This window comes from Macaca nemestrina, chromosome 4 (assembly GCF_043159975.1).
Source record: "Macaca nemestrina isolate mMacNem1 chromosome 4, mMacNem.hap1, whole genome shotgun sequence".
NCBI classification, from domain to species: Eukaryota; Metazoa; Chordata; class Mammalia; order Primates; family Cercopithecidae; genus Macaca; species Macaca nemestrina.
Window position 1 is genome coordinate 21,344,543 of NC_092128.1, and position 25,643 is coordinate 21,370,185.

The 25,643-nt window shown below is 41.2% G+C and overlaps 1 protein-coding gene across 19 annotated transcripts in view; it reads left to right on the forward strand.

The window, feature by feature from the left end:
• LOC105471320 (diacylglycerol kinase iota) overlaps window positions 1-25,643 on the forward strand; it is a 453,152-nt gene that overhangs the window by 174,257 nt on the left and 253,252 nt on the right. For all 19 annotated transcript variants that reach the window (XM_024789548.2, XM_024789549.2, XM_071094416.1 and 16 more), the window contains 2 exons: window positions 16,181-16,255; window positions 17,938-17,994. In XM_024789548.2, coding sequence (XP_024645316.2) covers window positions 16,181-16,255; window positions 17,938-17,994 — 132 coding nt within the window. The remainder of the gene's footprint in view (window positions 1-16,180; window positions 16,256-17,937; window positions 17,995-25,643) is intronic.

Consider the following 25,643-nt stretch of genomic DNA (forward strand, 5'->3'; position numbering starts at 1 on the left):
AGAGATACGCAAAGAGGGCCATGTGGTGATAGGGGCAGGAATTAGAGTGATGCAGCTGCAAGCCGAGGCCTTCCGAGGATTGTGGCTCTCCCCGGAAGCTAAGAGACAGGCGTGAAATTCATTCTCCCTCCAAGCCCTCAAAAGGGTGTTCAGCTTTGTTGAAACCTTGATTTTGGATTTCTGGCCTCTAGGATTGTGACAGAATACACTTCTGTTGTTTTAAGCTACCCAGTTTGGGTTCCCCACAGAACACCCATTGCCGTTTTGTGGGATCTTAGTAGTCAGTGGAAAAGTATATGAGAAATGCTCACACAATGTTTGTGGTTTTCCTAGGACTCATACTCATCATCTCTGATCCGTAACAACAACCTTCTGGGGTGGTCGTACGGGGCCGTTCACTTCTACCTAAAGATAAAGAAGAGTCAGAGAGGCTTACTCACTATCCAGAGCTTTATGACTTTGCTTTCTTAGGGCAGTGCTAGGAAGCTAATATAGCAGCCATTCTATAAGTCGAGTTACCTTATCTAATCAAGCAGATATCACCATTACATAGGCTCATGCACACGTACGCATACAGGTGCGTCTACAGCAGTCTTGAGTGTTTCGGTTGAGTGGTATGCGGTTGCGGTGTAAATGAGCAGACGGGCAGGTTGGTGTCAGAGGCTGGGAGCTGTGGGGAACAGAGTAGGTAGATGGTGAGGTGAGTGAGCATGTAGGTTGTGTAAGAGGAAAAATGGAACTGTCATACTTCAGGATGCTGTTACCAGATATATCTTCTCTATTTTTAAATGTGCTCATGTCACCCTCTTTTCGTGGACCAGCTAATAGGTGCTGCTTTGCTTTTGTTATTGTTTTGTTCTTGTATTTTGCTTTAGTCATTTCCTTGTAGATAATGTTTGGTGAAAATGGCTTAACCCCACCTGTGACACCTGGCCTTAATTCTAAGGTTCCTTCTAATGTTGCTTGCAATTTGCCAAATACAGTTTTATTGAGAAAGTGAATGAATTGTGTCACAGAGGCCGTGTGATATAAGAGTTGGAGGATTGTAGGGCAAGAGCTTCACAGATCCAGAGACAAAAAGATCTAGATAAAAATGCAAGTTCTTCCCTGCCTGTCTAAGCCTCAGTTTCCTCTGTAAAATAGTGGTGATTAAATCTACCTCTCAGAATCAGTAGAGGGATAAAATCAGTTAACAAATGTTTGTATTCATTTTCCTCCTCTTCTGTACTTACTATGGTTCAATGTCATGGAGCTGAACAAGCTAATTGCAGATTTGGTTGGACTTTGGCTTAACAAGGCCTTACATTTGGGATGATTCTGTCTATCCCAACACTAAGACTCTTACACCTTCACCTGTCATTTTGCTACTGTGTGTACATCCATATTCTTACCAAGTCATGACTGGGAACAACTGAGTGGGACAAATCAAAGTAACCCATTCTGTGATCTCATCTCACAAGCTGTGTCTTCTTATTGGTGAATCAGAAGCCTCATCATTGTCTGTAATGGGGTATCACAACATTCACTCACAGGAATGCTGGTCATGTCCTTAGATTCTTGGAAGAAGCTTTCAAGAAGAGTACAAGGGTCATAGCTCTCTGCCCTATTTGAAGGAAACTTGCAGCTTTCTGCTGTTTAAAAATGAAAATGACTCTGAGTCCAGTTATAACTTGTCTGTTTCATCTCAGGAAGAATGAGCACCAGGCAGCAGCTTGTGAAAATGCTGGTTCCTATGCATCTGTGTGTGTGGGTGAGAAGATGAGAGAATCAGAGCCCGATGTGCATTACTGGGGACTTTCTGGCCATCTGTGTATTCGGGTCTAGCTGGTGTGTACCACGGAGCACCAGCATGGACTTAGAATGCATCAAGATCTGCCTGCATGTTGCTCCTGCTCTGTCAGCCTCAAATGCCAGTTGTCTGGCACAGCAGATTCATGATCTGCACCCCAGATGGCAGTTTGGCTGAGCTGGGTGCAGGCTGTCAGAGGGAACCACGTGTGTGGCAATAAAGCCCAGGAGGCAAAGCCAGCTCTCTTGAGTTGTTTGGGTGCCAGCCATTCTCTGCCAGGGGCCTTTTTCACCATTAGGATATTGAGGATCTAATGAATCAAGATGACTCATGGAAAGTGTAGCCATCAACAAAAATATAGAAAAGAATTTTCACTGACACGCTCTCTGCTACTGAGTTCCTAGTCAGTGGATATGAGAGAGGGAGAGAGTGGGGTGCTCTCAACAGTGGAGGTAATGTCGCCCTTTAGGTGTCCGGCCTGATAGCTCAGCATTTCCATGAGATTGTCCACGTGCACACTTAGAACAGTGTCTGGCACATGGTAGACCCTCAGGATATGTTACCCGTTGTTACTATGACAACTGTCATGGGGATTGTTATAATTATTCTTTGGTACCAAGTGCTGTCTGTATATTAAAGGGGAATCTAGTGCTGATACTTCTCACTTCATGTAATGGGGATAGTGACAGTATACGTAGGCGATGAAGCCAAGGGATCTTTAGGATTCTGTCACTTCTAGGTGACCCTGGATCAAAAGCCATTGTCTATTTGCACAGCCCATTTTATTTTTGCCCAAAATTGTGTTCTGGAGAACACTAAACTTAAATGAAAACAATATACGGCATTATACAATAAAAGGAGCTCATGACTATACATTTCAAAAACACGGAATGACTTTAATACATAAATAGGTCCTATGAAGCTCAACGAAAGATATAAGGTATGCAGGATTTCCTACTTTTTTTTTTGAGGGAATGGGAGGATTGTGGAACCCATTAATTTTCCCACAGAACACCCATTGCCATTTTGTAGGATCTTAGTAGTCAGCGAAAAAGTATTTGAGAAATGCTCACACAATGCTTTGCAGTTGTCCTAGGACTCATACTCGTCTCTGATCCATAACAACAATATTTTGAAGTGGTCTTATTGGGCTGTTCACTTCCACCTAAAGATAAAAGAAAAGAAGAGTCACAGAGGCTTACTCACTCTCCAGAACCTTATGACTTTTTTCTATCTTTGTGCAATTCTTTTGCCTTTATACTAAACTTTCGTTAAGCCAAAATGCCTGTGTCTTATTTTATTCTTAGAGTTTGAACCTCTGAGAATAATGGTCGTCTCTTCTGTCATGACAATTTTAGATTGAGGCTGCGTTTGTGTGTTTGTGTAAGGGTGTGTGTTTCTGTGAAGCAGTTCTGTTGTTATTGGATATTGTATGGTCCTGTCACCTAGTAATAAAAATAATTTGCATCTGATTTAGCATAAGGTTTACATGTTACCTAGGCAATGCCCAGGTGTACAGAAATGGTTTCTCTTTTTGTAGTGTTTTCCAGGGGCAGGGACCCAGAGCACTAGGGTTTAATCAGTGCTCCTGTTGCTCAGAGGCACTCAATCTTGATGGAAGCGTTATTTGCATTATCAGTTACTCCAAAACCACGACTGGCCTCCACAGTTGGTATTGTTAGAAGGTTGTTTCCTGCCTCATTGATGAGATGGATATTCAGAAGGTGGTGTTTTAAAAACACGAGGAAATGGAAAATCCTGCATTGATGCCTTCATTAAAGGAGGTGCAGGTGATGTGTTGATGAAACGTGTGAGCTTTGGAATCAAATGACCTGGCTCTGAATCCTGATTTCCAGGCTTTGAGTTGTGTGACACTGGTCTTTGTTTTAACCTCTTTTTCTTTTTCTTTTTTTTCTTTTTTTTTTTTTGACAGAGTCTCACTCTGGAGCCCAGGCTGGAATGCAGTGGCTCGATCTTGGCTCACTGCAAGCTCCACCTCCCAGGTTCATGCCATTCTCCTGCCTCAGCCTCCCAAGTAGCTGGGACTACAGGCACCCGCCACCATGCCTGGCTAATTTTTTGTATGTTTTAGTAGAAACGGGGTTTCACTGTGTTAGCCAGGATGGTCTCGATCTCCTGACCTTGTGATCCACCTGCCTTGGCCTCCCAAAGTGCTGGAATTACAGATGTGAGCTACCGCGCCTGGCCCGTTTTAACCTCTTTAAGTCTAAGTTTTACATCTGGAAAGTGGGATAATACTGCTTCTTGTGGTGGTTGTGAAAATTAAATGAGTTAATGCATATATAACAGCAGGCTGGCAAATCATAGGCACTCAATAAATATTGTCCACTATAATCTTTGCTCCTTGAATGATAGTGGTTCCAAGAAACTGAACCCAAAGAGACAGCCGAGAGTACTAGGTTTGGAGAGTCTTAGAATCACCTGCTACCTCAGTTTCCTCGTTGAAAGTTGAGGACTGAGCTTGTGAGGTGAAACAACTAGCCCAGCTGACAGTCAGGCTGTGTCTCCCCTCTATTCCTTCCCCATTCTCTCAACCTTTTATAACACACACCACTTACTAGCCATCATATTTTTAAAAATTGTTCGCTTATTTATCTGTCTCCAACACTAGAGCGTAAGCTCCATTTAGCTCAGGGACTCTGACCTTGTTGTCCTCTCCGGTATTCTCCACACTGAGGTTAAGTGACTACACTGAATAGTTACCCTGTGTGACTTAACATTGAATGAATGAATGAGTTCAATGAGGTGCTTGTTGAGAGAGAGACACAAACACACACAGACACCTGTCACCAGATCAACCCTGCCATTTAAGTATTGTTATATTTACAATCCAGGACGTCTGAATTCCTGCCTCATTTTTAAGGCTCTTTAGAGGGAGATTTAACACATGCAGGTAGCTGTCTTGTGTAGGGTTTTATGCCCTGTTTAGCCAGTGCCATACCTTTTGCAGCACATTTTATTTCATTCTCGTGGAGAACAGAGACTGCTTTTTGCCATCTTGGCACACGGGGTCATGGTGTGGTTGTCATTAGTCAGCTCCCCTAGGGATCTCATGAGAACAGATCATATGAAAGGGCAGTCACGTTAAATATCATATTTCTTATCTGTCTTCATCAGTCTTGGTCCCTCAGTCTACCACTAGCAAAGAAAAGAGAAACACAGTAAGTTGTAACACATAGAGTTGGCTTTGGGTTAGAAGGACTTCACTTCCACTCTTAACTAGTCTTTGTTGGACAAGTGGCACAGTCTCATAGGGTCTCAGTTCCCTTAACTGTAAAGTGGGGAAATTGTGCCTACTTGGCATGGCAGAAGAGAGCTGTGTTTACAGTGTAGGTAATGTGTATATTATACAACTAGCCTCCTGGCAAATCTCTGTGGGTATGATGTCCTCATTAAAAAATGATATGGGCGGGTGTGTATGTGTCAGTGAAAACATTACCAATTGGAGGTACAGTGTTGAGTAAACAATCACTGAGATGTCTGTGGGTCTTCCGGGACTAGATTGGCTGGAAGACTGCCTTAATTATGTCACCAAATCGCTTGGAATGTGAAAAATGGCAGTGAAAGGATAACAAACTTACCACAGCTTCTTAACCAGAAATATAATATTCCATATCAAAGCAAATATCTCTAGATTATTGGTTAGAAATATTAAACTGTGAACTTTAAGAAAATAATTCTATTTCCACATAGTAAACTGATAACAGAAACATATCAGGATTCATAATACAAGTAAGATTGTGTTTATGGTCCTATCACACCAGCAAGGACTGAAAAGGCAAAGTGTTTGGGATTTCCTAGTTTATGCTAAGGCTCAAATCTCTGTTGTACCCATGATTTGCTACCTCAGAACTAGAGAAAGCCACCAAGACATACAAACACCATTTTTTATTAACTTGTTTTTGCTATGACTTCTGTAATAGGTCTAGCCCATCTTCACTCAAGTCTGTCTGCTTGAAATTTGTGAATGCACATGCGTCTGTATGTGTGTAGGGCTCTAATGGTATGAGTTTCTACTTATTAGTGTCTGTGTACCTGTAATTATGTTTATATCCATATTTGCATGCACATCAACCCTTCAGTTACTCTACTATAAGACACGTGGCAACTTTGACCTATTGGCACAAATAATAACCTTGAAGAGCATGTAAAAATATGACAAGGAACAGCCACAAAAGCACCTGTAAAGAGCGAAAACCAGGAAGATTGCATGATGAGTTGAAACTAGTGACTGGCCGTGGTTGTATGCTGACTTCTAAGCTGAGAAGCATAGAAAAACAAATGGGGAAAAAGAAATAAGAGAAAAGACAAGCAGGCAAATTTTGAAGAAGCAGAAACAAGAAATGAGGGCAACAAAGTACAGTGCACTTCAATAATAAGAATGATGAAATATGAAGTGTCCTTGGGTAAAATGAGGGCCAGGGTGAGAAATAGAATTATGGATTTTCAAGGATTTCTTCAAGTTCATTAGGCTGGAACACTTTTTAATGTATCATGACCATGAGGGAGGAGGCAGAAGGAATACCTGAGCTGCATGGTAATCTAGATGGAGGGGCACACTGAGTATCATTCCCCATGACTCTCCCCCTGGCATCTCTGAGGGCATCAGTTTGTTAGTATCATTTCATTAGACTTGTGCAAACCCAAACTTATCGGGCCCTTCACCATGCTTGTTATAAAGACTGGCTGCAATATTTGTTTTATATCTCAATAACTGTGCCTGAATTGTAAGAAGATTTCCAAAAGATGGTAGCAGTATGCAGTAGTCACCCAAATGGATTCCAAGGTGTAGACTTCTCCTAAGATTCATGTTATAGCTTTCTGTTTTTTTGTTTGTTTGTATATATGTTTTAGAGACAGAATTCTGTCGTGTCACCCAGGTTGGAATGCAGTGATGTGATCCTGGCTCACTGCAGCCTCAAACTCCTGGGCTCAAGTGATCCTCCTGCCTCAGCCTCCTCAGTATCAGGGACCACAGGCTTGCTGTAGCTTTCTTTTGAAGCCTATCAGAGAAACTTTGTGCCTATGACTTTCTTCTCATTAAAAAGAAGTATTAAATCCACTAACATAAGTCACATGTAACCATTTAAGAGTGTGATTTGGTACAAGGGTAAACTGTTCAGATACAGACATGTACCTTTTTCCTCCCTTAAAAAGAATCCTGTACTGTTTTGACCGTAGTTTTTACCAATCTTAATGCAGTGCTCAAAACACGATGGGTGTATCATTCTTTACAAGCAGTCATCAACTTTAGCTTTGAATTAACGCAATCCTAGCAATTTGGTTCTTACCAAATTGTTTCTCCTGTCAGCCCTGACTGGCTGCTTCTCAGAAAGAGGAAAGTTTTTTTGTGTGTCTTTCTAGTTCTTATATTCAGCTCACAAAGTCCTTTTTTTCCCCTTGGCTTTCTGCTGTAAGATTTTGGTTTTCTTTCTCTACAGATGAAAAATATAAAATACAATAGCTATGTGGGAAATAGACAACTTTTTATTTCAGGTTCAAACAACAACACACAGGCACTGCTCTTCTTTCTCCCAGTAGGTCTCTCTGGAGGTCATGGAATTGACCCTGCCTAGGTGGGGTTCAGCCCAGCATCTAGAACCTCCCTGCACATCTGAGGTTACTCGGGGGAGGTGCTAAGAACATAAACATAAACACTTCATATGCAGAGTGCTTGTGATAATGTGCTCCTCAGAACAGAACAAAACACGCTGTTCGAGGAGCATCAAGTGAGTTTTCCTGCGGTACTCGAGAGGCAATTCCGACCGTAACACAGCATGAGACTGTCAGGTGTGCAGTCAGCCCAGCATACACACGAACAGCAAAGCTGACCAAGGGGTAGGTTTGAAGCCCTCCTGAGCTGCTGATGATTCTACTGAAAGACTTAAGGACAAAGTATGAGGAATTCACGCTGACCTTAGGGGAGGCCGGTGTGGGGCTAGGAAGAGGGCTGTGTGCTCTCGGTCACCCGTGCATCTCTGCCTTTCCTTTTTGTTCCATTCTTGTCACTTCAGTTTAGGCCCTCATCACCTCATATGGTAAATTATCACTGTGGCCTTTGAATTTCTTATTCTCTTTCAGAAAAAAGAGCCAATGTCTTAACCACGACCTGCAGCACACCATGATCTGGCCTGCTGTTATCATCTGGCCTCATCTCCACTTCCCCGCTCTGGCCCTGCCACTCCTTAGCATCCTGACATCTTCATGCCTCTGAGCTTTGCACTGGCTGTGCCTTTGCCTAGAATGCTTTTCCCTCAGATATCCACATGGTGAACTCTCTCACTTCCTTTGGGTGTTTGTCAAAATGTTCAGTGAAACCTTCCCTGGCCAACCTGTCTACAACTTCAATTTTCTCCTACTCCTGATATTTCTTATCTCCCTTTCTCTTTTTAGTTTTCTTTTCAGTACTTATTTCTGTCAATATTTTATATACTATATTTATCTCTCTTGTTTGTTGTCTGTCTCTCACAGGAGAATATAAGTTCTATGAGATCAAAACAATTTTTTAGGGCTGGGCACAGTGGCTCATGCCTATAATCCCTGGTTCTGTCTGTTTTCTCTCCACTCCTGCAACTGTTCCCAAATAAATATTCCAAGGTTTAACTAACTTATAAACATAGGTGGCATCACATGAGCCACAGTAACACAGATGCAACTGTTTTTAACTCTACGCAGTCTGTGTAAGACCTCAGTCTTCTGCAAAATAGCCCTTCCATCAGATAGTCATCTGACTTATGCTCACAAAAATATTATAGTTGTTCAGCTATGATTGTCATGCGGCCTCTATGCTCTCTTTCTTTTTCTTTTTCTTTCTTTTTTTTTTTTTGAGACAGTCTTGCTCTGTCACCAAGGCTGGAGTGCAGTGGCACAATCTCAGTTCACTGCAACCTCCACCTCCCAGGTTCAAGTGATTCTTATGCCTCAGCCTCCTCAGTAGCTGGGACTACAGGTGCCCGCCACCATGCCCGGTTGATTTTTTATATTTTTAGTAGAGACAGGCTTTTGACATGTTGGCCAGGCTGGTCTCGAACTCCCGGCCTCATGTAATCTTCCCACCTCGGCCTCCCAAAGTGCTGGGATTACAGGCGTGAGTCACCGCACCTGGCTGCACTATTTTTTCCCTATTGTGGGCAGAAGGCTTCCATTGCTCAAACACTTTGAGGGCGCCTCATTACTGTTGCTTTTGGAATTGCTCATTACGAGAATGTCTATGTCCTGGTGGGGGTTTTGTCTCCTTTTGTTTCTTAAAGCCAGCGATTTTTCAGACCGGGGCTGGTTGAGGGGTTAAGTGGGGAGAGAGCCCTATGCCAGAAGTCCTTTCTCCTTTCTTCCCTCCCCTTTTCCTCTCAGAATAACTGTGTCAGGCAGTGTTCTCGGTGCTGGAATATAGCAGCATGGAAACGCACAGAGAAATGTCCACCTCTCTGTAAGTGTAATTTTGAACCCCGTGGTTTCTGGGGAGTAGTTCTGTTTCCCCTTCTCTTGCAGCTCCTCATGAGACAGCTCCTCTGGCTTCTTAACACAGCCAGTGTACCTACTTCCCAGGTTTGAGGGCATCCTACTCTACCTGCTGGCAACCCCCAGACACACCGTTCAAACTCAACCACCAGCCTTGAGCCCAGTGACTCCTGTACATAGGCACCCAGGAGCCCAGGAATTGTCCCGCAGTGGACATGCCAAAGCAGGTCTCCATGTCTTTTCAGAGGCATCGGTGCCTACTACGTAAAGAGACTTCGGATCTTTTTTCTGCTGGAATGCCTTTGATTTTTTTGAATGTACGCATTTTAAGCCTAAATTCAAGAATTTGCGTTCTTTGCTAGACCCTTTTTACTGGTTCAGCCTCAGATTTTGCCCTCCTCTAGATGATAGCTTTTCTTGTCTGAGCTGTTGTTGAGCATGTAGCCATGTGTGGCTCTCTCCTGTTAATAGCCTTTTCTTCCAAGTCCCTCTTGTCTCCTGAAGTAGCTTGCCAGCTCTTCCAAGGACAGAAGCTTCCTTCTGTTTATATCCTGCACAGCACTCACATAGTCTCATACACATAGTGATGGTTAAAATAATTGGTGAACTAAATTTCCATAAATATATTCTGGAAAAGTCAGCAGTAACAGATTGTTTCAGCCATATGGAAACTTCTCTTATGTAGGATACCTCAAACCGTCATGATTCCAGATACCTGGCATCTACAGATTCAGGAGTATTGGTGTATATCTGAGCATTGCATGAGTATTTTGATGTATCCTTTGTAAGAGTCTCCAACTCAACTTCTTGTTGTTCCTGCTGCTTTTCTTCCAGATATTCTGAGGTACTTTTAGCATCATCCCTTATCAAGGGTGTTGATTGTTGGGGGCTGTCTCAGAAGGTTTCAGCCCTTACCAGGTCCTTGTCTGTCCACAGATCACGTTGCACAAACACATGGGGTCTTGAAAAATGAAGGCCTGCCTTCCAACATGGGCCAGCACTACTCAGGGTCTGGGCTAGGACCTTTGAACACGGAGTGAGGTCTCTCTGTAATTGAACCTCTAAGGAGAGGTCTGAGTTTCCACTTGGGTCACAGACTCCTCCGGACATGTGGCATCTGCTCCTTGGTTTGGAATCATGAGATCATGTTGTCATAGACAGAATGAATGGTATACTGAGGATAAAAGGAGTGTGCTGGAACTTCAGCTAGCCACCCTCCTGGCTTGTCCAAAATATTCTATATTCTCTTGAAGAAAAAGAGAAGCCTGCATGAGTGATAGTGGAGGTCAGGCTTTGGCCCTGAAATCATATTAATGGAACTTTCAGATAATGTCATTCTTCATTTTTCCTAATGCCAATTTATAGATTGCATCCCAGACTCCCCAGAGAAGTAGAACTTGCCAAGTATGCTTGTCATTTCTTCTAATTAGGTTTTTAAATAAATCAAAGAACTCTTGTTTTCATTTACCTTGGATTATACAGCAACAATGTTCTTGTGTATGTTGCCAGAGAGGCAATGCCTATTGAAAGGACACCAGATTCCTGACATTCTAAGAGCTTAGGAAGGCTCCTCCCCTCCGCTTTCCTAAGCATTCCATTAGCCCCACCATTTAAGAGGAGGAAAGGACAGTTCTGCCAGGGCTGCATGGCCCCTCCTTCCTACCCATCTCCAAAGTGCTGCTATGGAGTGGGCTTTGTGGTCTAAAAGGGAAGGAGAAGGGAGGAGAGCACTCCCCTGGCCTTTCTTGCAGTTTTCCCTTTGCCTGATTTTCAGCCTTCCCTCAGTTTCTAGTCCTCGGGGTGAATCTTCCCATCTAGGAGGCTAAGGGGTAGAGAAAGCATGGGGGATAAAGCTGGGAGGCATCTGGGGATAGGCCCAGCCCAGCAACCTCCTCTGTCCTTCTTCCTGGCTTCTCACCATGCGGCCCCACTCTGGCCCTTTCCCCAGCATGCCCCCATCTGCCCCCTTATACACTCACAGTATTGTTGGTTTCTGTCTGAAAGCCCCTTTCCTGGCTGTCATCCCTTTGCTCACTGTGGCCTCATAGCTGGTGATTCCTTGCATTAGGTCCAGAAATTCTGGAGTAAGGTGTCATGAGCTCAGACTTTGCCCTGGTGTTTTTGGTCCTGCAGCAGCCTCTGGTCTCTGAGCTCTTCTGAGATGGGGAGACTAAGAACAGGTTGCCATGCTGGTTGCTCTTTTCCCACTGCCTTCCCCATGTCCCATCTCTGATGATTCCACCTGTAGAGGTGGGCAAGCGCAGTGGGAGATCTTAGGACCGCAGCAGAAGCTATGTGGTCAGCAGGCAGTGCAGTTGGCCCCACTGCAGGGAGAAATAAGGCTTGCCGTGTGCCTTATTCAGAAGCGGACAGCCAGCCTGCTTCTTGGGTGTCAAACTTCTGACAATTGGGAATGACAGATATTTAATTTTACTTACCTTGGGGAGCAAAAAGGCCCCAATCCTTTGATAAATCATAGGTCTGTGAAAGCAGATAACCCCAGGCCCTGAAGGACCCACCCCCTTCTCCTTCCCTCCCCTCTTCTCCCTCTTCTCTCCTACCCTTTCCCATCTTTTCCCCTTCTCTCTTCTTCATCTTTATTTTTCATCATCTTTCCCTTCCTTCCTTTCCTCTTTTTCTCTGTCAAACTCTCTCAACTCCCACCAGATATTCATTGTTACTTAGCAGAAATCACATATCTTGCTCAAAGGAAGAAAAAAAACACAACTTTCTTGGTACTTATAGATCAGGGACTTAGGTAAGGGATGTAGTTGGGTGGGATAGGATTCAATATTAATCTCTTTATTAGGGACAATTGTATACTCTCTACCACTGCCTGCCACTGATCCCTCTGTCCTCCTCAGTCCCCATTGCTTGCTCCAGTGGTCTAAAGCTGTGATGGTTTTTCTCTCATGCCTGCTGTGAGCTGAAGATTGGTGGAGAGCTGTCACTACTTTGAGTGCCAGCAGCGCCTGCAACATGGGAAATATGTAGGATGTGTTTTCTCTTATAACCACTGTGTGGCTGCTGGTGAGATTGTGCCCACCATCCTAAAACCGAGCATATGTTTTATTGTGTTGTTATTTAAGTAAATGTTGCTCATGTTTTTATTAGAACAGTGTAATATAATGGAATGTGATCTATACTGTGCTCCATAGTGTCTTAGTTTAAACAGATATGTTTCTCGCTCTGCCCGCCCTGCACCACACACCTGCAAGTAAGTTTCTTTTGAATATCAACACCAGCAAAATCAGGGAACCCTTAGTAAAGGTGCTTAGGTGCTATTTGATATTTAAGGCAGTAAGCTCAGTTGGCCTTTAAATTCATTGATGAGAGCAAATTACTGTTTTTTAAATAATTTTAATTTTTAAGCATGTTTCATGTTCTAGGCAATATTTATTTGTTTAAATTATGTTTTTGTGCTAGGTTCCATAACAACTATGTCCCAATGTGAGGAATAAGACCTTACCTACTGAATGCTTCTTTTTTGAGACCGAGTCTCACTCTGTCACCTAGGCTGGAGTGCAGTGGGACCATCTCAGCTCACCGCAAGCTCCGCCTCCCCGCTTCACACCATTCTCCTGCCTCAGCCTCCCGAGTAGCTGAGACTACAGGTGCCCACCACCACGCCCGGCTAATTTTTTTGTATTTTTAGTAGAGACGGGTTTTCACCGTGTTACCCAGGATGGTCTCGATGTCCTGACCTCGTGTTCCACCTGCCTCGGCCTTCCAAAGTGCTGGGATTACAGGCGTGAGCCACCGCACCCAGCCCCTACTGAATGCTTTTAAGTGACTTTTCTTGGTTTAATTTATCACCTTTCATAGAGAAGGAAGCACTGGCTCATATAAGTTATTTGGGGAAAAGTGAATATTTGTAGTGTTTACAATGTCCAGATTCCTGCATCTTACCTTTGTATATAGCTGGGAACTTCAAAATAGAAAATTGCAACTTAACCAAGCATAAAATTCTATGTGTTTTGGGCAATTTCTGTTCAGAAGCTTATTATCCAGCTACTTCAGATAACTTTAACCACTTGAAACATAGTCATACGCCACAAAGTCAGTGGTCAAAGTTTCAGATTTGCTAAAACAGTTTCCATCAATTAAGGAACTACAAATCTATTTACTTTGCTACTATGGCAAAAGGCCTTGGACCTTTACTCAGAATTTATTTACTTAATTTTACATATGATTGTAAACGGTAATTATCTGATTTCTCAAATTAAAAGCTGTTAAGAAGCTGCCACTTAGGAAATTGAGAGCAACAAAAGACAGCGACACTGACTCAAAACGAGCTCTACCCAAACAGAAGGACGGGAAAGAGAAAAATGACTGTTCTGTGTAGTACAGTGCATCATGTTGTAGTCTTTATGAAGAAAAATGTAGAATATGGTCTATATATTCTGCCTCAAAAGGCACATAAGTACGTAATATATTTTAAGAGGCTCTTTTAAAATCCAATATAGTTCAGTTAAAATCAGTTTTATAACTTACAGTACTCAACTCCATATATTATCATCTGCAGAACATTGCACTTCAGTTATTCCATTTGAATGTTCGTGCATTTACATGACGTTCCAGAAAGCTGAGAGATAACATATCTTAACTCACCGGTTCTCAAATTCCTCTAGCCCAGATCCCTTGTTCAAAAGATATTTTGACTCAGAATCTTGATTTGTAAAACAAAGACAGGAGGAGGCATTCCATTTCATTGACTGCATGAGGCTTCCTGAGTTTTCTCCGTGCCCTCCTCCCATCCTCAGTGACTTTCATAGGAGCCTAAGAAATCCCTGGAACTCCATAGAACTTAATGCAGAGCATAGTGTCAAGCATGAAGCTAGACTAGGACAGGAGTTATTGCCAAGGAGGGAGGCTTTTCAGGCATCCTTAAATCACAGCCCATAAGTGGTTGCCTACCTGTGGTAATATTGCTTTGCTTATCCACAAAGTAATTTGCTAGGAGTTTCATGGGAAATGAATAGACTGGAATCAACTCCAGTTTCCTTAGTGTCACTGTAACTCTGATTAGCAATGTGACTCAAATGCCCCATGCATTTTCTGCAGGTGGTGCCAAAGCAGTGACTGGCACCAGGATATCCATAGGAAACAGAAGGGAAACCATGATTTGCTTATGGATGCTCTACCCTGTAAAGCAAAATAGAATTTTCTGATTGTTCTTTTGATTGCTACTGCTGTGCTACTGCAATTACTGCTCATGTTTTCTTGTTGTTCCTCCCCCTCCTTCTTTTTCTCTTCTTCTTTTCTTTTTTAGTAGTAGAACAAGACACTGTTCAGTAGTGTAGCTAGATGCTTTGGTTTCTTTTATCATTGTTATGTGCCAAAGCAATTGTCAAACTTATTTCATGTGCTACACCATGTTCTTCCCTCAGGAAGAGGAAATCCAAGAGTGATAAAAGCATCTGCAAGCAGAGTAAAGGCATCTCAGTCAGTGGATTTCTTCTACAAGTTTCATGGCAGTGGTACTGCAGTGTTTTAGGTTCTTTGTAGGTGGCTGATAATGTGTAAATACCCCATGTTGAATGAAGTCAGCTGTCCAAGACCTATGAGGCTGCAGTTTCTTTCCTGATCCTACCCCTCCAAGGTGGTGGTTTGCAGCTCCTCCAGGAGACTGGAGTCTCCTCTGGCCGCAGCAATACTTTATTTCTTCTCACCTACCTGACACAATTGGCTCAAAAATTATACCTCAGCAGGGAAACTACTCCTCGGAAGGGGGAGGTTGCCAGCAATCTCTAAGAGTATCTTCCTTAAGGACAGGAACTCAAGGCCTTTCACACTTGGATGCTTTGATAGACCATTTGATAGATAGGCTTAGTTATAGTACATTACTTTCAGGCTCAAACACAGAAATTATTCATGCAAATCCTCCTTCCAGTCTGTCCTTTGTAGACAGGGCTGAACTTTCCTATCTTAGATCGTGTACGACACTGGCAGTCATGAAATGTAGATTCCGCTCATTCATCTCTCTCCATGCAGTCCATTTTTTATCATTAGAGAAAAAGATAAACTTTAAAAAGTTTTATTGTATTATAATTTTAAACTAGTATTGACTGTCAGAGAGGCCAACTTGTGTAATGCTTATGAGCATGAGCTCTGAAGCCAGACCACCTGGCCCTCCTGTGCCTTAATTCGCTGACCTTGGGCAGTTTTCTCATCAGTAAAATGGAATTAAGAATAGAACCTGTTTTATAGGGTTGTGAGGGTTAGGTGAACTACCATTTGTGAAGTGCTTATAAGAGCACATAGCAGATACTATATTCCTTTTTAGCAGCTTTTCCTGCTTTTGTTGCTATTCTTATTATTGTTTCCTGGGTGTAAAAGCTGAACTTGCCTTCTTTTCCTTCTGGAAGATTTGGGCAGAAACCCAAGTAACTTAGTCTAGACTCATGCCTGGGATAGAAGCCTAAAATGACTGGCCCCTGGAAATCTAGACACTTTTGCAATAGGGAAAGAATGCCTGTTTTCAACTTAGATCTAAGTTTGGATGTTGGTCTTGCCCCTTAGCTACTTGAGCGATAATGTAGAAAATATTTTAAAATGGAAGAGAATAATGCCTACATTGTAAGGTGCTGAAACTTAGAAATGACAGAATAAAGAGCTGGTTCTTATTATATGCTCAAAATATTGGAGCTATTATTATTATTTGAAGAGACAATCTAGCCCACCCTAAGTCATGCAGATATGGAGCTACTTGGTGAGTGGAGAGACTGTTGATAAAGTTTATTTAATATTTAAGATGAAGTTTTAAATTTGCTTTGTAATAGAAATAATTACAATATTTGGTGTATTTATGTATATATTATATATGCCCACTTTAATACTAGGGAACTGTTCGGAACTCTTCAGAACAGACTGTTAACATTTCTTTCTTGTCTTTTGAATTGAATGTTATAGAAATCAGCTCTCAGGAGGAAGTGTGCAGTCTGTAAAATCGTCGTCCACACCGCCTGCATTGAGCAGCTAGAAAAGGTAAGAGTGCGCCCTCTGCTGCAGCTTTGTTACATTGCAAGTATTTGGTCTTCAGAGGCCCAGGGTAACTTTCTAGTTCCAACTTTTTGAAAACAGTGCCCTTAAAAAAAAGCTGGAAGTCCAACATTATTACCAGATTAATAATGGAAAGACAATGTTTTAGGGTCATTCACTCTCTTGTTTGCTGAAGTGTAATTTGATATCATTTTATGTTGACTCTTGGGAAATGGAATAACAGTTAGATGGAAAAGCCTGGAATTCTCTTATTATATCATCTCAGTTCAAGCATTACTATTCACCCATAGGCTCTTCCACAAGTTGTTTAAGAAGGAGGAAGTTCTATAAGCTTTTTATAATTGTTGTTCACATATATCTGACTTGTGTGGTTTACTTCTTCTCAAAGTGCCTGGAAGGGAGTGAGCCAAGCTGGAAGCCGGCTCTCTGTCTGCTGGGCAGTGCTCCTCCTGTTGCTGCTCAAATGTGTGGGTGGGACTGGAAGTGACATCCTGGTGGTGTCGTACCTCCAGAATAAGTGGATTCGGCAAATCCATTTATTTGTTATTTAGGGAATGGGAAAGGCACCAGTAGTGAGTTGCCTGCCATCCTTTTCCCTTTCACACTTCCTACTCCATTTTTATGTGTGTTTCTCTGTGTATTATCTATGTTCTTGAGCTGTCATGGGTAAAAGCATTGAAATATTTTAGTCCCCCATGACATTCATTTAGTTTCACTGACATGACCAGTTGATCCTAGCTGATGTCTTATGGCAATGACTACCAACATGTTATCTTAATATTTTCTTTTCTGCCCCAACTTCACTTACTGATCTCTGCCTTCACTCTTTTGCTTCTTTCACTTTATTGAGTAGCTAACCAAGATGTCAATGTACCTACTAGGAGACCTCCACATCTAAAAGAAAAGCAATGCTGAATCCTTTTATAAAGAATAACTCCGGGCTGGGCACAGTGGCTCATGCCTGTAATTCCAGCACTTTGGGAGGCCGAGGCGAGCAGATCACGAGGTCAGGAGATGGAGACCATCCTGGCTAACATGGTGAAACCCCATCTCTACTAAAAATACAAAAAATTAGCCAGATGTGGTGGCACGCACCTGTAGTCCCAGCTACTCAGGAGGCTGAGGCAGGAGAATCGTGAGAATTGCCTGAATTCAGGAGGTGGAGGTTGCAGTGAGCTGAGATCGCACCACTGCACTCCAGCCTGGGTGACAGAACGAGACTCCATCTCAAAAAAAAAAAAAAAAAAAAAAAAAAAGTAACTCTCTTGTCTTTGAATAGTCATCATAATACTAAAAAAATCTCAAGTTTATATTTTCTATTTTTACAATCAGAAACCCAGCTGAGTAGTTTCAGCTGCCAATATCTTTCCTCTGGCTCTTTCTTATCTCAGTTTCTCAAATTTGTGGTGTAAGAGCATTATTGTTTAAAGATACTTAGATTTCATTTTTGAGAATGAAGGAAAGGGGTTGGAGATATAGAATCACCTGGGATCTCAGTTGATTATCTAATGCGATGATTTCAAAAGACTAAGAAGAGTGTTGTTCCTTGTTCTTTAAAGGTTTTGCTCTTCAGTCTTAATATCTATCACTGTTTTTTTTTTTCCAGGTAATTCAGTCTAGTCTGATGCTTATCTCTAATATAATATACTTTTCTTTTTGAATGACAGATTAATTTCAGATGTAAACCAACATTTCGAGAAGGAGGCTCAAGGTCACCAAGAGAAGTGAGTATTTCAGAGCTTGATTTCAAGTATCACCTTTGATTTCTCATTGATTCAGTGGCTTCATAGATATTCACCAGGGAATAAAAAATAAATTCTATCTCTCTCCATTGCACGCCAATGTTTTGTTAACACATCCATAAATAAAACCAATAAAATCTCCAAGTCTTTTCAACATGTGCACACTGGACTTTATTCTCATAAAATGTACTGGGGAGTTAAGGTCTTACCAAATGAACCAGAGACTAGAGGAAGGCGGTAGTGGTAGAATTGAAGGGGCAAGAAAGAAATAGACTTTATTTATTTATGTATTTTGAGACAGAGTCTCGCTCTGTCGCCATGTCTTCTGGTTGATTTTACGTGCATTTTCCAATTTTGAGTGGGTATAAGCTACTCATGGGGCAGCAGAGTAACTGGTTATTCCTATAAACCCTGGAGTCAGGTGGTACGCTTTTAAAACCAGCCTTGATGCTGTGTGATCTTGGGCATCTCACCTAAGCTCTCTAAATCTTGGTGTTTTCGTTTGTTAAGTAAATGAATAAATACATCATAAGCTAGAACTATATTCAGTTCTTGGTCTCTGACCCTCCAGTCTGTCGTGAAGATAAACAGGTAAAGAGGAAATTTGAATGAAGAGTTGTTACTGATGTGTTAGTGGGAAGCAGAGGTATGACAAGAGGAGACAGCACATATTTGTTCACATTTTATTTAGAGGAGACAGTGAGCACAGTTCAGGCAAAGATGAAGAAGGCAGGGAGGGTTCTCAGCCTTCCTGTGTTATTCTGGACAGTTTAGCTCCAGGCCCAAAATTGCACTCCCCAATCAGCGAAACAAAAGCCCGCAATGAACAGAACCTGTCCTCCTAGAATGTAGTTCCGCCTGCCCAGCAGTCACTCACTGCTTCCTAAACATTACCATCTTATACGATATCCTCCTGAGCACAAAGTCCAGTAAAGATGATTTCTGATCAACGTATTTTCTCAGGGAGATGAGGTTCAGTTCCACTTATAGATTTACTCCTTGGAAACCTTCCCGGATGGTCTACTCCTCCAATCAGCTCTGTGTAGTAACAAATAGGAAAGAGAGGAAAGGGGTCAGCGAAGGGGCTTCTCCTGAGGAGCTAAGTTAGTTGAGAGGAGGGTGGTTAGGAGGTAAGTGGTGAGAGCCTTCTGGATAAAAGGAAGAGCATGCAAATCCAAATGAGAGACTGTACTGAGTAAGACATGAGATCTGAGATAGCAAGAGCTAGATCGTGAAGGTTCCTGTAAGCCATGCTGCAAGTTGAGTGTTTTATCATCAGGATAGTTGGGAGGTGAGCATTAAACTACTTTAAGCCAAATATTGTTCAGGCTGCAGTGTGGAGGAAATACCATGCAGTTCAAGAGTTGGAGGCATACAGGCAACTTTCAGAAGCCATGCTAGTAGTCTAGGCAAGAAATCATGGTGACATTGAACTAAGAATAATGTTGGTAGATATGAGTTTGAAGGAAACAAAATTGACAGGACATAGTAACTGATTGAATTTTGGACACAAGAGGAGCCCAGACTAAACCAAGCTACTGCTACACACACACACACACACAAAACAAAACAAAACAAAACAAAACAAAACAAAAAAACTGAAAAACTGATTAGATGTATGAAAATGAGTTGATGTGAAGATGGGGTGGGGGAGGTAATGACTTTAGTTGTAGAACTATGAAGTGTGAGGTGTCCCTGTTGTCCTCAACTGGAGATGCCCAATAGAAGGTTGAGTGGGTATATGAGTTTGGAGCTTATGAGGAAGACTGGACTGGAGGTCAGGCATTGTGAGTCATCAGCATATTTACACAGTAATAAAAGCTGTGGGAATAGATGAACGTGGAGAGTGATATCTCAGAGGAGATATCTGAGAATTACAAATGTTTAAAGACAGTTGATGAAAAATGACAACATGAATATGAACGCTCTAATTGTTAGTGACAAAGCAAAAGGATGGGAAAAAATGTGGAAAGAGAGTAGGTTGGGATGGAGGTTGTAGAAAGAGAAAAACATAGTTGTCCTCATCGATTGTCTTCTCCCACTGTGTTTGTGCAGCATAGCAGCAATAGGAAGGTTGTGGGCCATGCGCAGGATGAGGCGGGCAGGAGAAGAATGATAGGGCTGCGGTGTCGTAGTGCCACCCAGAGTGCAGACAGCGTGGGCCAGAAGATAACTCAGTGACAACTCAAATGAAGGAGGTGCTTTATTTAGGAAACTGGAAGGGATAGTTTCATGTTAAGATGGAGTTTATGACTTTCTAGCCTGGGGATTCATATACCTACCTTTAGCTTTCTGCCCTCCAGTGTGTATTTCTCTCTATCGATAGGTCAGTGTGGAGGCAGGGGAAGAGAGAGAGACAATTTTAATTGTGCAATTTTTCTAATACAGCATGTTTTTGGTTTTTATTAGCCTGTACCACTTCTCTGAAGCTAGACCTTCCATAAGGGTTTTGGATATTCTCCCTTGTCTTCTTATCAAGGACTTGAAATTCCTTCCTTTAATATGTTTTCATCACCCCCCTCTATTTCTAGATAATTTCTACCAGCATAAACACACTCTAATAATTTCTATCTTTTAAAAAAAAACCAAAAACACTCCTTAGCCACCAACTGTGTCTTACCTACTGCTCTAGTTGTCAGTTTTGTAGTCACTGCCAAGCTTCCAGAAAGTGTTAACTATATAAATTATTTTCAGTATGTCACTTTCTAGTCATTGTAACCTGTTCTAATCTGATGTCTGCTCTATCCATTTACTGAAATTGCTGCTGCTTTCAGTTTGCCTATGATCTCCTATATGCTAAATGTATTAGGTGTTATTTATTTTTCTGTTCTTCTCAAAAATATTCAAGATACTACATATTCCATCCTTCTTGGAATGCTCTCCTCTCTTGGCTTCCCATATCACCCTTTCCTAATTTTCTTCTTGCTTCATTGGATAGCCCTTTCTATTCTTTTTCGTTGCTTACTCCCCCAACCTCTGCAAATCCCTCTGAGCTTAGTTCTTGTCTATGTTCTCTTCTCTCTGCCCACTCCTGTTAGAGGAGCTCATCCGGTCTCATGGCTTCAAATACCATGTGGGCTGACAACTCCTAACTTTACATTTCCAGTCTGCCTTTCTTGGAGTTCCACTTGGCATGTCTTTTGAATGTATCACAGTCATCTAAAATATAATACATCAAACACTAGACTATTCCCATTACCATAAAAATGATTTAAGAAAATCCTATGCACCTCAGGAAATGAGATGGCTGTTGATCTGGCTTCTCAGTTGAGAAAACTGGGGGGTCATGTTTATTCCTTCTCCCATAGACTCCCCACATCTAATTCATTTGCCTGTCCTTTCAATTTTTTAAATAAAATATATTTCAAATCCACCCAATTATCTCCAATTCTGTTATCAGCACCTTAAACTAAGGTACTGTGACCTCTCCCCTTTGGCCAATGCAATAGCTTCTTCATGACTCTTCAGTTTTCACTTTCAGTCCACCCATGATTTAAAGAAGTAATCTTTCAAAGTGAAAATTAGATTATGAGGTTGGTGCAAAAGTAATTGAAAGTAATGACAAAAACCGCAATTACTTTTGAACCAACCTAATATAATTTTCCCTGGCTTAAAACTCTCCAGTGGTTTCCATAACTCTTAGAGCGAAAGCAAACCCTCTGTCTTGGCATGCAAAGGCCCACGTCGTCTGGCCCCTGCCTGCCTTTCCAGCCTCCTCTAGCTCCCATATAGACTTTCTTTCCATTTGTGTGGCACACACAAGGATATTCCCCACCTTTGGATATTTGTGTATTTCATTGCTGTACTGAAAATCTCTTTGCGTGACTGTTTCTTACAGTTAGGCCTCAGTTCAAATATCATCCCCCTCAGACACTGTCTTAGTCTGTTCAGGCTGTTGCAATGAAATACCATAGACTGGGTGGCTTATAAGCAACAAAAATTATTTCTCACAGTTCTGCAGGCTGGAAGTCCAAGATCAATGTATCAGCATGGTCCCATTCTAGTGAGGGCCCTCTTTGGGGTTGCAGACTGTGTTCTCATTGTGTTCTCATTGTGTTCTCATTGTGTTCTCATGTGGAGGAAAGAGGGTGAAAGAGTTTTCTGTTGCCTCTTTTATAAGGACCCTGATTGCATCCATGAAGAGTCTGTCCTCATTACTTGATCACCTCTCAAACACCTCACCTCCTATTACCATTGCATTGGGGTTTAGGATTTCAACATACAAATTTGGAGGGGACACAAACTCCAGTCTTTTGCTGAGGTCTTCCTTAACAACCACCTTTAAATACATAGTATATTGTTCTTTATCAAAGTATCTTGTTCTTTCTTTTCAGGGCACTTTGTATACCGTAATAATTTATGCATATTACCGTTTGCTTGTCTAAAGAATGTCTCCCAACTTTAGTGTAAATTTTGGGAGGTCACTCATAGATTTTTGTCCTAAATTAATTGCACCAAAATACAGAGTATGTGATTGATGGGTATCCGCTGACCGAATACATTTACAAAGGTATTCATTTCTCTCAAAATGTTTAGGAACTCTTAGTCTAAAAGGACATTTTGAAGATGAAACTAATGACTCACTGACTATAACCCATTTGATATTCTTAATTAAAAATTAAGAATTCTTACTACTACTAATTTAGATGTTTACCTAGTAAATATTTGCTTTAGAATTAGTTTGACCTTAGTTCGAATTATACCTCTGCTTCTTTTCCACTAAGTGGTAAGAGTTTCTGGAGCACAGATTGTTGGTCACTATGCCCTGGCATTTGCATAGTGCCTGAAGTGTGACAAGTTTTAAATAAATATTTGTTGGAGCCATCTAAGTTGAATCTTTCTGGATCTCCTTTTTCTTAGTCATAAGCTGTGATGGATTGGGTTATGATTTCTAAGATCCTTTCAAACTCTATAAAATATATATATACATATATATATATATATATAATTTTTTATTTCCATAGGTTTTCGAGGAACAGGTGGTATTTGGTTATGTGAGTAAGTTCTTTAGTGGTGATTTGTGAGATTTTGGTGCACCCATCACCCGAGTGGTATTTACCGAACCCAATTTGTAGTCTTTTATCCCAGTTCAACTGGCTGTTTGAAAATAGCCAAGCAATTGTATTATGTATTTTTGCTAACAATACTGAATATAAGCCCTGAAATAATGCATTACCAATACTTTAACACCCATAAGTAATAGCCCTTTCCTTGCCCAGTGCTTGAAGTTGTATATGAATAATTCAGAAGTTATTGATGAGCAATAAAAAGGCTTTATGATGTTAGAAGCCTTGCTTTGCTATCTTAACAACAATGTGTCAACACTCACATTTGCAGTGTTAAGGATCCTGAGTCCAATGTCAGTTCAACAACTTAGGAGCTCTTAATAATGGTCAAAAGAAAAGAGGGTGAGAAATGAAAGCATTAGGGATATAAGGATTAGAAAATATAAATGATTCTATTGTAGTGTTATTTTCCTTATTGATGAAGGCAATTGATGATCCTCCCCTCCTCCGTGGTAACTATGTGATTTAATTGTCAAAGAAATTAGGTGGATAATTCCATTCAGTTCAACACACATGTATTGGATGTTTGCTTTGTTCAAACTATCATTAAGCAGCAGTAGAATAAATTTCTATTGGGCCTAAAAAGAACTCTGGACAGAAGGGTGCTGGACATCTCAAATCACAGAGCTATGTTTTGGAGACAATTACTCATTTTCCTCTATGACAGTGATTTTGTATAAGTTAGTTTATCAATTCATGCCTTAGTTTTTGACTTATTTTCTAGGAAGGATGATATTAAAAATATTTAACAAATGGTAGAGCCATAGAGAATAATATTTAAATAATTTTTAAATGTTTTTTTATTCCCCAACTAAACTATATGATATTATACATCTGCTTACCAAATTATATACAGTAGTCCCCTCTTATCCATGATTTTGTTTTCCAAGGTTTCAATTACCCAAGGTCAACCACAGTCCAAAAATATTAAATGGAGAATCCCAGAAATAAACAATTCATGTTTTAAATTTCATGCTGTTCTGAGTAGTGTGTTGAAGTCTTATGCCATCCTACTCTGTCCTGGGATATGAAACACCCCTCTGTCCAGCGTATCCACTACCTGCCCATTCATCACTTAGTAGTTTTCTCAGTTATTAGATTGAAGAATCATTGTCTATGTAAAGTTTGGTACTATCCATAGTTTCGGTCATCCACTGGGAGTCTTAGAACATATCTCCTGGGAAGAAGGAACAACTGCGTGTTGCAGTAAAAATGAGGAAGTCAGTCTTAAGATTCCTAAACAATTGTTGATATATGGAAAGTGTTGGCTGACTGTTTTGAGTAGAGCTGTCACTTGCTAAGTGATCCCATGAGTCAGCCATGATTTCACACAGGTAATTGCATCGAATGTTTCCAACATGTTCCTTCTTAAATTGATAGTCATTAGCTGATTTATAATCTCAATAACTACAGATTTTTTTCTGAACATCAATGATATTGTTCATTTTCCCTCAGCTTCTGCTACACTAACAGCAATTATATTACATTTTTCTATTCTGTATGATACTGTCTGACATTTTTATATATTCAATATTTCTACTACTGTCATTGAAATCATTCATTGGCGTGTCATGTTGAAGTAGCGTGAGCCCTGTCTTGCGGAACAGAGGAAAGGCACAGTGACACAATGGTAAGAGCACAGATTCTGGTGCCAGCCTGTCTGGGTTTGGACCCTCACTTTGACCTTTACATTTTAAGTAATGACTTCTATGCATTAGTTTCCTTTTCTGTAAAATGAGAATGATATTGACCATGGAAGTCAAACCCTCTGATAATGTGTGAATTGGGATATGCTGCAGTTGGCAGCTGGCTCGGGTTCTCCCTAATGCTTATTCCTAAGCAGGCAGTGGACTAAGGTTCTCATCTTATACGTTGAGTAGGCAGATGCTAAAGGTGTCAGCAGTAGCCTCAGCTGCAAAGTAAAGAGGTGGAGGGTCCAGTACCTTCATCCTCAGTAGAATGTTTGCACTAAACTGATGGGATAGATACTGATAACTGGGCAGGTTATTCTGGAATTGATGTCATTTTCTTGAAAGCCACAGCCAGCCACAGGATCCAGAATTGTCCATCCATGTGGATATTTAAGGTTGTACAGACAACCACCACCAGCTGGGCCCAGCCCCCAGCATTCTGAGATTCTTTGGGGGAACCAGTAACATTGCTCAGACAATATGATTTGTTTTCAGAAGAGAGAGATCATTGGAATAGGATCCAGGAGACCTATTATGTCAGAAATTAACATTGTAATTGCTTAATATTGAGGAGGTAGAAGTGGTCTCTAATGTTGAGGGGATGCAAGGGAGCAGTCAGAGAGATGCTAGGGGCACTAAACTGCAATTTCCCAATCAACATATATTTCAATATTTCAACAACTCATAGGATTTTACCGATACATTTCAAATAAATGGCATCTCTACTCATGAAAATTCTCATGAAGATTAAAAGAATTATTACTTATAAAATATTTCTTAAAGTGCATGGCTCATAGTACACAACAAGTGTTAGCTTTTATAATTAGCTTCTTTCTTAGAACAATCTAAGCTTGTGTCTTTGTTTTATTAAACT